This window comes from Petaurus breviceps, unplaced genomic scaffold (genome assembly GCF_028583685.1).
Source record: "Petaurus breviceps papuanus isolate PSGF00001 unplaced genomic scaffold, PetGlider_PUasm1.0 207, whole genome shotgun sequence".
Classification (NCBI taxonomy): Eukaryota; Metazoa; Chordata; class Mammalia; order Diprotodontia; family Petauridae; genus Petaurus; species Petaurus breviceps.
Window position 1 is genome coordinate 23,926,917 of NW_027185850.1, and position 13,710 is coordinate 23,940,626.

Here is a 13,710-nt window from a genome sequence, read left to right on the forward strand (position 1 = left end):
TATTAGACACACACACACACACACACACACACACACACACACACACACACACACACACACACTGATCATTCCACTAAGTCACTTGTGTGGCCTTATCTCCCCTTCTAGAAGGACGATCTCCCCAAGGTTTGAAATGTGACATTCATTTGTGCCCTGAACACAGGACCCTGCACAGAGTAGGTGGTTGTACACTTTATAAAATAGAATAGAAATGATTAGCTTTGACATCAGTTTCCTGTATGTTGTTCCTTTGCTACTGTCCATGAAACCCTGAAGTCTGTGGGGACTGTGTCATCTCTATGCCCAAAGCATTTGACCTGCTGCTAGACAAGTAAGGTTGGACCATTCTAAGACTCATAGGAGGCTGAATGAGAAGGGAAATTATCAAGGCCAACCCCCTAAATCTTATGGAGATGAGAAAATGGAGGCAAATTTCTCCTCCAAGAATTTGTCCCAGGTCGCGTGGCCAGAATTCAAACTCAGGCCCATGGAATCGCCACCCATGATTCTTCCCACCACCCAACAACAAACAGGTTGTCCTGTCTGCCAGTTGTCTCCAAGCTAAGGCTGCTAACCAGAGCTCTGTAATGCTGACTAACAAGGTCAGGACTGCACCCTAGCCAATCACAGTTTAATCTGTCTGTAGATAAACCTTGTGTAATCAGAAAAAAGGAAATGGGGGACAAAAAGAGTCATGGCAGCCCTTAGGGCGAAACATCCCATTCTTCCCCCAGACAAATGGGGAAGGGTCCAAAATAAGTCTTCACGTCACAAAAAACTCAGCACGGCTTGGCTTGGGCCAGGACGGGGGCAGGGAAAAGCTGCAGAAGGGGCCGGCGGTGGCCACGGCAGCAAGGCCAGTCCAGGCTGGCCACGTGGGCAGGCGTCCATCACTCGTTCCCTCGCCGACTCTTCTTGTGGCTTTTCTTTGACCTGAAAGAAGGGCACAATGACTTCCCTCAGCACCTGCCCAGAGTTCACTCCCTTCATCAATGAGCATGTATGAAGCACCTACTGTGTGTGAGGCCTAAACACACAGACTAGCCCCCCCTTGATGAGGAACATGGAGGACCCCAGTTGGGAGATGAGCAGAAAGAGCGAAGTCCCTGCTTTAGTGGGGCAAGAGGTGTTTATTAAGCACCTACTGTGTGTGAGACACTCTAAGCACTGAGGAGAAGACAAGCTCCTGTTCCACTGGGGGAGATGCTGTGTAAATGCCCGGAGAGGGGACACAAGCCAGAGGGAGGTCCAGGCAGACTCTGCCCCGTGACTCAGCCTGCTTAAAGGCCTACAGAGGGCTTCCTCACAGCCCCATGAGGCAGGCGGTGCCAGCATGAACACCCCTGTTTTACAGAAGAGGAAGGTGCCCTGCTGCAGTCAGGCCACTTAGAAGCAGACACAGAGGGATGTGACCCAGTCTGTGCCCCACATCCAGGGTACAAGCCTGCGTGTCTGACGTGTCTGTGACTCCCCTTCATTCCAGAACCCGGAGGGACACGTAACATAAGTGGGTACCTTTCTGGGGACTTTGAGTGGCTTCGGTGTCTGTGACTCCGGTGGTGGCCTGTGGGAGGGAAGGACAGCGAGTGAGCCCGTGCTTTCCTGGGAAAGTGCTCTAGCACAGCCTGGACCCCCAGGGAGGGGAAGCCTTATCACCAGCCCCACAACCCTGGGAATAGCGGTAGGGAGCCCCAGCCCCTGCCCCAGCCCCAGCGGGAAGAACTTCCTGAGGGACTTGCGGTCTGGACCCGACAGCTCAGCGGATGCACTCGACTGCACCTGAAAAGTCAGTCGCGATACCTGGAGACTTGGAGCGGGAACGGTGCCGCCGTTCTCGGGATCGGCTGCGGTGGCGCCGAGGGCTCTTGCTGCGGTGTCTTTCTCGACGGGGGGATGGGCTGGGGGGACACAGCATTAGAATGAGTCTAGTAACAATTCCAGACGCCCAAATGTGGAGCTGAATCTCCCAGTCCCAGCAGCCAAGGCCTCACACAGGCAGAGGCAGGACTCTAACCCAGGGCCCTGCACACAGCAACACTCACTAAATGTCTGCTAAAACAGAGCTGAGCTGATGCCCAGACGAGTAAAAGTCTCACCTCCTCCTTTTGGGAGATCGGCTGCGTCTGCAAGGGAAGAAAAGACAACTCTTGAGCGTGTGGTGCCCAGCCAGATCCCCCCAAAAGAAGGGCCGCCTCCCAACACGTTTGTTACCTCCTCGGAGAGCGGCTCCGACTCCGCCTGTAGCGCAGTGTGGGGGAGCGGCGGGGCTTGTCCAGGTCCCTGTAGCTTCGCCGGCGGTGATCTGGGGATGGGGCCCTCTCCAGCTAAAAAGGGCAGAGCACAGGTAGGGCAGTGTGCTAACAGGCTCCACAGAGATCCGTCACCCCTAAGAGCCAACAAGGGACAGCTGCCTGCTAGCAGGGCCAATGGAGCCCCCCCAAGAAAGGCTGACACTCTGTTCAATTTGCTTTTCTCTAGTTTCCATTGGGTTCTAGATGATTAGAACCTCACTCTGTCTGAAGGGGCCCACAGCGCAGGCCACACGCGCTCTGAGGGGGCCCACGGTGCGGGCCACACGCGCTCTGTCTGAGGGGGCCCCGCAGCCCAGCCCGCACACACTGTCTGAAGGGGCCCACAGCGCAGGCCACACGCGCTCTGAGGGGGCCCACGGTGCGGGCCACACGCACTCTGTCTGAGGGGGCCTCTGCAGTGCGGCCTGCATGCGCTCTTAATCACTTTAATCACAGACCCCCTCCAGCAGTCTCAGGAAGCCTATGGACCCCTTTCCAGAATCATATTTTAAGTCCACAAAAGAAAATGCATAGGATTACAAAGAAAATCAATTATGTTAAAATGTAGCTAACAAAATGCTGGAAACAAATGGCTAGATACACAGACAGACAGACAGACAGACAGACGGACAGGTAAAGCTAAGTTCACAGAGCCAGCCCCAGACACTTTAAAGTGAAACCCTAACCCTCAGTCTCACCTCCTCTAAGCAAGGCCGTGCCACGCCCTGCAGCCTCATGACCTACAACAGAAAGGACCCTGCCCCAAGAACCCTCTGCTCCTCTGCCAGGGCAGATGCCCAGGCCACGTGGCAGTAACAGGAGGGGCCTGACCTTGTCATCGTCGTCCTCCTCTTCCTCCTCGCTGGACTCCACGTCATCCATGTCCTCCTCCAGGGCGCTGACACGAGGCTCCAGCTGCTCGGCCTCCTCCAGCACATACCGCTTCTACAAAAACAGAGAGGTGAGGGGTGTCAGCGCGGGCCTACCCCAGCCACACCACTTCAGAAGCGCTAGGAGAGCCCTGTGGGAAGGGAGAAGCACCAGCCCCACTTAGACCTCAAACCCAGGGCTTCAGAGCTTGAGGAACACGGGTAGCATGTAAGAGAGCCAGCCACAGACAGAGGTCAGCGGCCTGGGCGATGCCAAGCAAACCCCTTTCCTCAGTCCCCCCAGCAACCTCTCTAAGACCAGGAGGTACAAGAAGCAGCACCCATCTGCGCTGGGAGAAGGGGCGCCTTCCTGAGGGTTAATTATCTGGCAATTAAAAGATCACTAATAATTTTGGAGAGAGCTATTTCAATTCATGATGAAGTTGGAAGCCAGAACACATGCTGAGAAGTGCGAGGCTTTGGAGGCACTGAGCAGCCTTGGTGTGTTTATCTGCGAAGGGACAAGAAACGTGGGTAAAGGTAACATGTGGCACTGCTCAGACCCGCCAGCCTCCATGGGAGTCCAACTGGACCTTGTGAGGTCATGGAAGGGGAGAGCTGGAAAGAGCCTGGCAGGCCTCAACCTCGAGTAGGAGTGACTGAGGACACCTAGATGCAGTAACTGCCAGCAGGCCAGCCTGGCTTTGGGTCAACCTTCAACTGAAGAGCCCCCAAGGAGCTCCGCTGATTTCCAAATGGGTCAAAGGGGATTTCAGATCATTTCTGGGGCTGCAAGGGTTTGACAAGAGAGATTTCCACAACACTTCGGAGGCTTGAAGGCTTCCAGCATCAGGAAATCCACCTCCTCCCAAGGCAGCCCATTCACCCAGGGACAGCTCTCTTTTTTAGCAAGTTTTTCCCCGATATCAAAGCAAAATTAGCTTCTCTGCACCTTCTATTCATTACTGCTAGGGCCCCCTTCTCAGGCTACACGGAGTATGCATCAAAGCAAGGAAAGCAAGAATCCAACTCTCAGCTCGGGTCAGAACCCTCCTGAGGCCAGGCCCTGTCTGTTTCGCTTAAAAACAAAACCAAACCCCACAAAAACCCGGGACTTGCCCCAAAGCAATACCTCTTAAGGTAGGGCTGTCACCTGGGGTTAATGACCTCCTCTGACATAGAAAAACAGGCAAAGATTTGTGGGTGACGAGGCTTCACTATAATCGACTCCCTTATTCATTCACATATTTTATTTTGTGTATTTAAAAGCACGACTCTGAGAAAGGGTCCCTAGGCTTCCCCAAAGCACCGGAAGGGCCCGGGCCACACAAAGGCTTATGCACCAGCCTGATGTCCCATGAGGATCCAGGCAGGGGATGAAGGCCCGGGCTGAGCCAGCCCAGCAGGGGGGTCTGCCTGCCCCACAGAGCAGCTGTCTTACACTGAGCAGGGAAAACTACAGAGAGGGGACATGATGCAAGTCTTCCAGTATTTGCAAGGCTGCCTTGGGAAGAAAGGCTGTGTCACAGGAGATAGAATGCAGGCCTCAAAGCTGGATCTGGGTTCAAGTTCTGTCTGTTGCTCATCTTGGCTGTGGAACACTGGAAAAGTCACTGAACTCAGCCCTCTGGGCAACTCGAAAGCCTTAAAGGTGCCAACCTGCCTTCTCCCCCCAAGAGGTCCCCCTACATGCAAAATCCCAACTCTGAGACAGGAATTAGATGTCCTCAGCTTGGCCCAATGGGTAAAACCAGGAGAAACAGAGGGAGTCTGACAGGTAGGGAGACTTCAGACTTTCTAACCATCGATGTGGCCCCAAGGCAGGATGAGGGGCCTCCAAACACAGGAAGGCTCCTCCTCCTCCCTAAGGTTTCACAACTGCTCATCAGGGCTGTCCTGGAGGAAATCCTTGCTTAGAAGCGGATCAGACCAGCCATCTGAGAGCCCTCCTGATTCCAGGAGCGCAGGGTCTCCCAGGACAGAACTACAGGCAGCAGGGCCAGGCAAGTCTCTGGGTCTGGAGCCGTGGTCTCAGGAGCCATGTGGTGGCAGAGGGATGCTGAAGCACTTGGGTGTGTGTGTGGGGGGGGGCTTTCTTTTCCTGCTAATTCCTGTCCCATTCAGGGTCAAACTGGGGGAAATGAGATGGGCTGCCTTTTCAGTCTGGCCCCAACAAGCTAGCTGGTCCCTTTGTTTCCCCATCAGAACCCTGCTTCGTAATCCCTCTTTCCTCCATGGCACAGCTCTCATGGGAACCCCCAGCCCACCACATGCAGGACACAGCAGAGGGACCCACAGCTAGACCCTTTCTAGGCTGTTGCTCTGGCAGCAGAGAAACCTGAATGCTGTGGGCCTGGAGCTGGCTGCATCTGTGACCACCAAGTCACCTGTCTGCCCCACATTTTACAGAAGTGGGAGCAGAGACCCAAGGAGGAAGCAGCTTGGCCGAGGTCACTGCTGGCAGTTCACAGTCTTCCTCCTACACTTGTGTTTTCTTAAGTCACCAGCGCTGAGTTTTCCCTTTCGCCAAAGAAGGGACCCATGTGCAGGGCCCAGGACCCAAGCTTTTCACTTGTAGCTCCTTCCAAAACAGTGCCCACCAGCCCCGAGGAGCAGAGCCCAAGGAAGCCCCCGGGACAACCTTGCCGGGGATGGCCCTGTGTGACGTGACAGTGCCCACCAGCCCCGAGGAGCAGAGCCGGAGGAAGCCCCCAGGACAACCTTGCTGGGGACAGCCCTGTGTGAAGTGACTGCTTCCTCCTACCTGAAGCCGGGGCAGGATGATGTCACAAACCCGCTCACTGTGTAGAAGCTCATCAATAAACTCATCCACATGCATCAATTCAAACTCTGGGGAAAAAAATCCAACAGCTCAGCACAGGGCAACTAGGACTTGGTACTCGAGAGAAGCACAAAGGCAACAAGCCAGATACACAGGCTGGCAAGGGACAGGCCCCAGCCAATCTGCCCCTGCAGGTGGACTCCGGCTCAGTGGAAGGAGGAACGTCCTCAATCACCAAGGATCTTCCAACATTCACCAACAAGCTGGGACATTGGACACTGGGCAGGGCTGGCTGCTGATGTCCAGGAACCCTGGCTGCATTTAGCTGAAATATGGAGACGTGACAACCTCCCCCCCCCCCCCCGCCCCACACACCCAAGGGACACACGTTTCAGACATCACTCAGTCAGCCAGCAAGCACTTCCTAAGCCCCCATTACATGCCAGGCACTGCACTGAGTACTGGCGATATGGAGAAAGGGAAAAGACAGTCCCTGCTCTCCAGGGGCTCACGGTCTTATCGGGGAGACAGCTCGGACAAGCTGTGTGTGACAAGAGGATAGAGGGCTCGGGGCAGGGGGGAGATGCTGGCACTGAGGGGGGCCAGAAAAGCCTTCCTGGAGGGGTTAGATTTTAGCTGGGAGGGGAGCCAGGAGGCAGGGACAAGCAGGAAGAGCTTCCCAGGCAGGGGACACAGCCGGGGAAAATGCCCAAGTTCTGAAGATGGAGTGTCTTGTGTGAGGACCAGTGAGGACGCAGGGGGCACTGGGTAAGAAGTCAGGGAAGGCAGAGGGGGGCCAGGCTGTGAGGAACTTTAAAAGCCAAACAGGACTTTACATTTGCTCCAATGAGGTAAGACCTGTGCCTATGGAAGATCCATTTGACAACGAGGTGTAGGATGGGAGTAAGCAGACCTCTTCCTGAGGATGGGGTTGGGGGGAGAGGGGGGTCTATGAGGACAAATACGGTCCAGGGGTGTCAGGCCCTACAGCTGGGGCTCCCCTTCCTCAGGTTCTCCCAACAAGACGGCAGGTACATGATGCTGTCCTTTCCCCTTCCTCACTCTGACTTGGGTTTGACCTGCTAACTCTATCCCCCAACTAAGCAGCCACTGGGAGGACTGGGGACCCTGTGGATGGGGTAAGTGTGGATGCAACAAAAATCCAACAAGGGGCAGTGACCCAGGCTCACAGAGCCCCGCAGCACCACACTCACACTCACCTCCATTTCGGTTCTGGCTCTTAATTTTCCTATAGTCATTGTAAAGAGGCTCCAGATACTTGTAGCAGTCAATGGCGGTGCCCGTCAGCCTCATATACAGGGCCCCCAGCATGCGGACGTACCTGGAAGAAGAGCCAATGACGTGACTGGCCGCCCTAAAATTCAGGGAAAGGCTACTTCCCTCCAGACACCTGAGACCCCCAGAAATCTCAGGAGAAGGCCTCGAGCACACAGCGCTGTCTGTAACAGCTCCCTCTGTGATGACAAGAACTGGGCAGTCAGGGGATGCCCATTAATCAAGCAAAGGCTGAACAAGGGATGTTCCATGACTTTAAAGGAATACTGCTGGGCCATAAGAAAGGATGAAAGGCATCATTTCAGAGAGACCTGGGAGGACTTGTAAAGTGAGCAGCACAAGGAGAAGCCTTCAGACAATAACAATGACAACATGGTTGTCTGATCAGTGCAATGACCAGCCAGGACTCCAGAGGACCAAGGATGAAGCCTGTCACCCACCTAACAGAGCCAATGACATTCACCCTCTTCACAGCCCCAGCCTCCCAGGAATGCAGGCAGAGAGATAAGGGGCAGCTGCAGCCCAGAGCCTCAGGAAAGGCTCCTCCCTCACGGAAGGCCTGGTTGAAGACCTGCTTCTGCCGCTTGCTTGCTAGCACTATGACCCTGGGTTGCATCACTCCTCAGTTTCCTCAACTTCAGAATGAGCAGGGATGCCTACTGCCCAGGGTCGTCACTGTGGGGAATCATAGGAGGCAGAGGAACAGCATCAGCTCATGGCTCTGGCACACAGTAGGGCTGACATGGAGCCTACGCACAGGCTCCCTCTCCACCACTTCCTCCAGGACAGGAGCACCAGGGTCAGCACACTCATTTTACAGTGAGGGTCGCTAAATGCAGCCTTGAGAAGTGGAAAGGGATTTGCCCAGAATCCCAGAGCCAGAGAACAGGACCTGGAAGGTCAGTTACTACAAGCCCGCTTACAGCACAGGTTCTTCATGAAATGGAATCTGGGCATTATCTGTACACACCTGCACAATGTCAACTTCACTAAACAGCGATTTCTGTAGCTGCTGGTGTCCTTGTCCCTCTAGGGCCCTGTGGCGCTGCACTAACCATTAGGGAGGTACCGATCTGAGCTCTGGGCTCCTATCGATCAGACCTATCCAAGGTGTCACAAGGTCACCATCACAGGAGGTATTCAAGGGTAGAGTGGATTAGCCCTTAACTAGGGAAAGGCCAGACAAAACGACTGTCTGCTCCCTTCTAAGCCTGTGTCAATCATGGGGCCACCCTTCCCCACACTGACTGAGTCCTCTCTGCACTATCCCTGCTGGATAGCCAGTGGCCTTTCAGGGCAGGCTGTTCTGTGAACAGCGTGATGGGCCTCTAAGTCTCCTTTCTGCAGCCCAGCTGCACCTCCTGAAACTCCACCTTCTTGCATAGAATGAGCACCACCCTCTTCCACATGACAGCCCAAGGCCCAGGCCTCTCCCCTCCAGGCCACAGTGTGGCCAGATTTTCAGCCTTGGCCTGCGGAGATCCTCCAGGAAGAAGCCTCTAGCTTGTCATCCTAAGTCTCTTACAAAGCAACAGGGTCTGGCCAGTGCAACAAACTCACATTCCTAGCTCACTTTTGATAAAAGTGATTGGGGATTCTTTGTTGTTGTTGTTGTTGTTGTTTTTTTTTGGGGGGGGGGAGTGCAGTGAATGGGTTCCATACATTTTCCCTAGAAGATCTAGCCCTTTACAGCTAGAAAAGACCTTCCTCAATTTACTAATGAGGAAACTGAGGTCCAGGGAGGTTTTGAGGAGCCAAGGTCACAGAGAATTATCAAAGGATTTTTCACTAGAGTCTTAAGTCACTACTTAAGATCTACTGAAAAATTAAAAATCAATAAGGAAGAAGACCAATGGTATACCAGAAAGGACACAATTACCAAAGAAATGAAGAGGTTACAATCCCCAAGGACAAAATCCAGGGGGAGAGAGAGTCATGTGCTGGAGATCTGCTCCCTCTGTCAAAGCGCCCATGATCCAGTGAATGGGGCACAGGATGTTTAGGCAGAGAAAGGGTCTGCATGTCTCCCACTTACTTGAAATCTTCATTTTTAATGAATTCCACTATGATGTCCTTCTCTGGCTGTATCTGCAGCATCTTCAAGGTCAGGCACAGGAAAGGAGTCGGCTTGATGTTGCCACCGTAAACGCCCCCCACAAACCTCAGTTCCATGGCTTTATCAACGACGAGCTCCGCTGAAACCAAAAGACAAACACAGTGACGAGGGGATTCCAAGGCTAAATCTTTAGGAATAAGACTCACGAAACTCAGAAGCAATGACTGGAAAAGTAGCTTTCCCTCCTCAATAGCCCTGTGCATTCCCACAACCTGAAAATGAGAAGAGTCTTTGACCCACAAAGGCCGGTTTTCTGAACTGATTCTAGATGTTCTGAACTAATACAGGCTGCTGTTCTAAGACAACGTAGAATCACAGAATGTTAAACGACCTAAAAAGGAATCACTTAGTACAGGTCTTTCACTTTATTTCAATTATTTAAAACTTAATATAAATATAACATATAGTCAACGTACCTTGCTTAGTAACTCCAATTTGTATTAACTTCTATGAACAAAGCAGCATCCCCTAGCTCCTGACCCTCCTTAGGACTCCTGGTCCTCTGATGGTCACTGAAGGTTTGCCACACTTTGGGGACTGAGTTTTAGGCACTCTACATACTTCATAAAGTTTTCCCAAGTGTGTCTGTATTCTTTGGACACTGAAGGCTAAGATCTGCATGGAAGTATTTTATGACATTAACACCTTATTGTTGGACATTTAGGGAAGGTCCGATTGTTTGTAATTATATACAACACATACTAGGGATATAATCCCAACAATGGAATTTGGGGGTCAAGCATATACCTTCTATCAGACTGCTCCACAGAAAGATTCTGTAAATTTACAATCCCACCAATAAATAAGGAAGTCCTGTTCTTCTAGTTAGTCAGTCAGTCAACAGACACATATTAAGTGCCAGGCACGGTGCTAAGTACTAAGGGTACAAAAAGAGGCGAAAGACTGTCCCTACTCTCCAGGAGCTCACAGGCAAATAGGAGGAGAGAATGAGCAAACAAAAGGATCACAAACAAGCCGTATACAGGATAAATAAGAAATAAATGCGAGAGAGAAGGCACCAGAATGAAGAGGGCCGGGAAAGGCTTCCTGTGTAAGATGGAATTTGAGCTAGGACTTGAAGGAAGCCAGAGAAGATGGGAGGTCGACTCGAGCAGGGAGAACGTGCTAGCCATCGCATCAGACAGAAAAGCTGCCCAGAGCCAGAGATGGAGACGCTTGTTTGTGTAACAGCCAGGAGGCCAGAGTCCCTAGCCTGAAGAGTACATGTCAGGGAGTAAGGTGTGAAAAGCCTGGGATGTAGGAGTAGGTGATAGAGGGCTGCAACAGCCTGGAACAGAGAATTCTGCATTTGATCTGGAGGCAACAGGAGAGCAAAGGGCAGGGAACTGAGAGGCCTGAGCCCACAGGAGCACGGGCTCATCTCAGAGGCAGAATCCAAGGCCCAGACACATACCAATCAACACCTGAGCCCAGATCTGACCCTGCTGCCTGACTCTGAGGCCGAAATGGTTTCAGCCACCCTTTCCTCTTCCTCATAGCCCACATCCTCCCATCTGTCGCCCAGTTCTGTAACTGCTCTACCCCTCCAATCTCTTACTGTCTGTGTTCTTTTTACACACCCCAAGGCCAGGCTTTCATCCCCTTTCCTGCTACTATCCAAAGCCCTTCCGGGGCTACCTAGTGCCTACAGAAATGTTAATGGTAACTATGATAATTCTACATAATACATTTATGGAACACCTTCCCTGTGCAAGGCCCTGTACTAAGTGCTTTACAAATAAAATCTACTCTTGCAATAGTCCTGGGAGGCAGGGGCTGCTATTAACCCCATTTTATAGAAGAGAAAACAGAGACAGAAAGAAGTGAAGTGACTTTCTCAGGGTCACACAGCTAGTAACAGAATGGGGAAGGACTTCAACCCAGGTCCTCTCCTGACTCCAGGCTCGGGGTTCTGCCCACTGTGCCCCTGGAGCTGAAGGCCTTCTGTAACTTGACTTCACTCTCTAATATCCCGCCCTACCACACTGCCACCTGCTCTCTCTGCAGCCTGGAGCCGCTGTGCTTTGAACCCTGACTCACTGTGGGACCTCTCTTGACCTCAGTTTCCCCCACTGTAAAACAAAAATGTCAAGCTAGATGATTTCTGAGTCCCCTTCCAACTCGGACATTCGGGGATAACATCTTGAAAAACTGTTCTTCCTGGTGGCAGTGCTGTGGGGGTCAGGAGAGCATCGCGAAAAACATGACACTCTGGATATATTCCAGGTATTGTAGGAGCTGCAGTGAGGCTGGTTTAGGGAGTGAGGCACAGTGGACAGAGGGCCTTGGAGTTAGAAAGACCAAGGTTCTTCATTTAGTACTGACAAGTGACAATCTCTCTCATCTCAATTTCCTCTTCTATAAAATGGGGATAATCCTACCTGAAGTACCTGCCTCCTAGGAGATGCTATAGAATACATTTAGTAAACTTTAAAATACCAAAAAATGTCAGTTAAGATGACTATATTTTGAAGAGGCCCTTCTGGCCTTTCAGATCACATTAGTGGACAATGCCTCTGGGTATGGCCCTGTCCTAAAGGCCTGACCAGACCACAAGCACTTGTTTTCTCCCTACCACAAAAACGCTCCAAGCACATCATTCAAAATAAGATAATATTAGAGTTGGGGGAGAACCTTAGAACATACAATGTCAAACCTGGGAAAGATTCCAGTACCGGCAAGAAAGCTCATTCTCTCAACAGCAGACACATGCTTGCTCTGCTCCAAGGCTGAAGGAGCTGCCTTGGTATTCATTCAAGAAGCAGAGACTGATTGCCAGCCATAGTGGAGGTACCAGGAAAGCAGCCCCTCATCTGTCTTCAAACACAATGCAGCCAGCATCGTGCCAGGCCTATGAAACAAAACTGAAGCAGGTGCTGTGCTCAGAGAAGACGTTTTACCAAGGAAGGCAGCAGGTAGGTACAGAAGCAAAAACGAAATTTAAGGTAAATGTTGGAGAGAAGGTCCGGCAGCAGGGGGCTAGGGGATCCAGAAAGGCTTCACATATGTGGTGACGCCTGAGCCACACTCATCAAGATGAAGAGGGAGAGCATTCTAGGCACCGGGCTAAGGTACAGAGGAGCCACGGAATGTCACCGTGAAGAACGGCAGGAGCGCTGGGGCCAGGCTGGGCAGGCGCAGGGAGAAGTCGGGAAACTGTGAAGGGATTTAAATGCCAGGGTACGTTGACCCTGAAAATAGCAGAAGCGGCTTGATGCCGGTTGCAGGTTTGTGTTTACATCTGGCTACATTTTGCTACCTCTAGTTACATTGAGCACAGATGCAGCATCTGGCCCGTAGCTCGGGCTTGGTGAGGCTCCTCGTCCCAAATGCTAGGGTCAGGCACAGTGGTCAAAAGAGGCGCGAGTTTTTATAGGATCAAGAGGTAATTTTCTGGCCAGACGTGCTGGTAGGCATGTCCCTACCTCCAAGGACTCAGTGTCCACCAACATACCTGCTAAACACCACTTATTTACTGACCTACTTGCAGACACACCCACTGTAAGTCCCGGGAATGAAGTACTGCGGGTGGCAGGCTTTGGCTGAACTGAACCACCCCCTGGCAGGCAGCTCCAAGCCCGTCCCGACGTTCCGTGGGTCCCCCACCAACTCCTGGTGGCGAGGGACCCCAAAATGCTCCAACACGGCCCCATCAGGCTTCTCTCGTCCAACTGAGCAGGGTCTTGGGCAAGAGGCGAGCTTAGAACCGTGCCAGCCCAACGTGCATGTGAACAGGAGCCGACCGGGTGCAGAGGGGAGTCTGGAGCCCGAGGCCCTGCCAAATCCTGCCTCCACTGCTCATTGCCGAAGGGTGTTTTCACGTCCGAAAGAGGACGAGGGATTATAGGAGCAGTTATTGAGCACCTACTACGTGCTGGAAGCTATGCTGGGGACGAAAAGGCCTCCGGGAGGCCCACTCCCGTTCTGCTAGAAAGAGGAAAGAGACGCAGAAACGCAAGGGACCGTTACGGTCCAAGGGTCAGGGAGAGCAACCAGCTCCAAGGGTTCTGCTCGAACACCTCCCCGGGTGGCTCGAGACGAGTTGGGGAGGTGTCTGGAGCCCCTGCGGGGGCCACCCTGCCCAGCCGCAGCCACTCACCTGTGAGCCCAAAGCACTCCTCCTTCCAGTACTTGGACTCGTAGATTCGAGTCCGGATGATCTTCTCCACAAGGTACTGCGGGTTGGTGCCGTGGATGCTATGAGCATCTTTCACCGTCCGGTTCGCCATCTTGGGAAGCCCCCGGCGCCGCCTCCGCAGCCCTTCCGGCGGCCGCTTTCTGCGTCACTTCCGCACGAGCCTAGCGCGAAGCGGGATCGACAGCTCCTCGGCGCGGCGATGACGTCACTGGGGCGGC

The 13,710-nt window shown here is 52.8% G+C and overlaps 1 protein-coding gene across 1 annotated transcript; it reads right to left on the bottom strand.

Annotated features, from left to right (window-relative positions):
* Nucleotides 1–174: 174 nt before the first annotated feature.
* LOC138164980 (pre-mRNA-splicing factor 38A) lies at nt 175–13,663 on the bottom strand. Its single transcript, XM_069092998.1, has 10 exons — nt 13,454–13,663; nt 9,274–9,433; nt 7,163–7,284; nt 5,925–6,010; nt 3,123–3,236; nt 2,212–2,324; nt 2,097–2,123; nt 1,801–1,898; nt 1,516–1,564; nt 175–933 (listed from the first exon to the last, which is right to left on the bottom strand). Exons 1-10 carry the CDS (start codon nt 13,581–13,583, stop codon nt 891–893), a joined length of 942 nt encoding a protein of 313 aa, XP_068949099.1. The 5' UTR covers nt 13,584–13,663; the 3' UTR covers nt 175–890.
* Between the last annotated feature and the right edge of the window lie 47 nt (nt 13,664–13,710).

Excerpts from the sequence above, each read along its gene's own strand:
- LOC138164980 (XM_069092998.1), bottom strand. The coding sequence starts at position 13,583 with ATGGCGAACCGGACGGTGAAAGATGCTCATAGCATCCACGGCACCAAC. Across the intron at positions 7,285-9,273 it reads ATTAAAAATGAAGATTTCAA|GTACGTCCGCATGCTGGGGG; the intron begins GTAAGTGGGAGA and ends CTCTTCTTCCAG. Across the intron at positions 1,899-2,096 it reads CGATCTCCCAAAAGGAGGAG|CCCATCCCCCCGTCGAGAAA; the intron begins GTGAGACTTTTA and ends GTGTCCCCCCAG.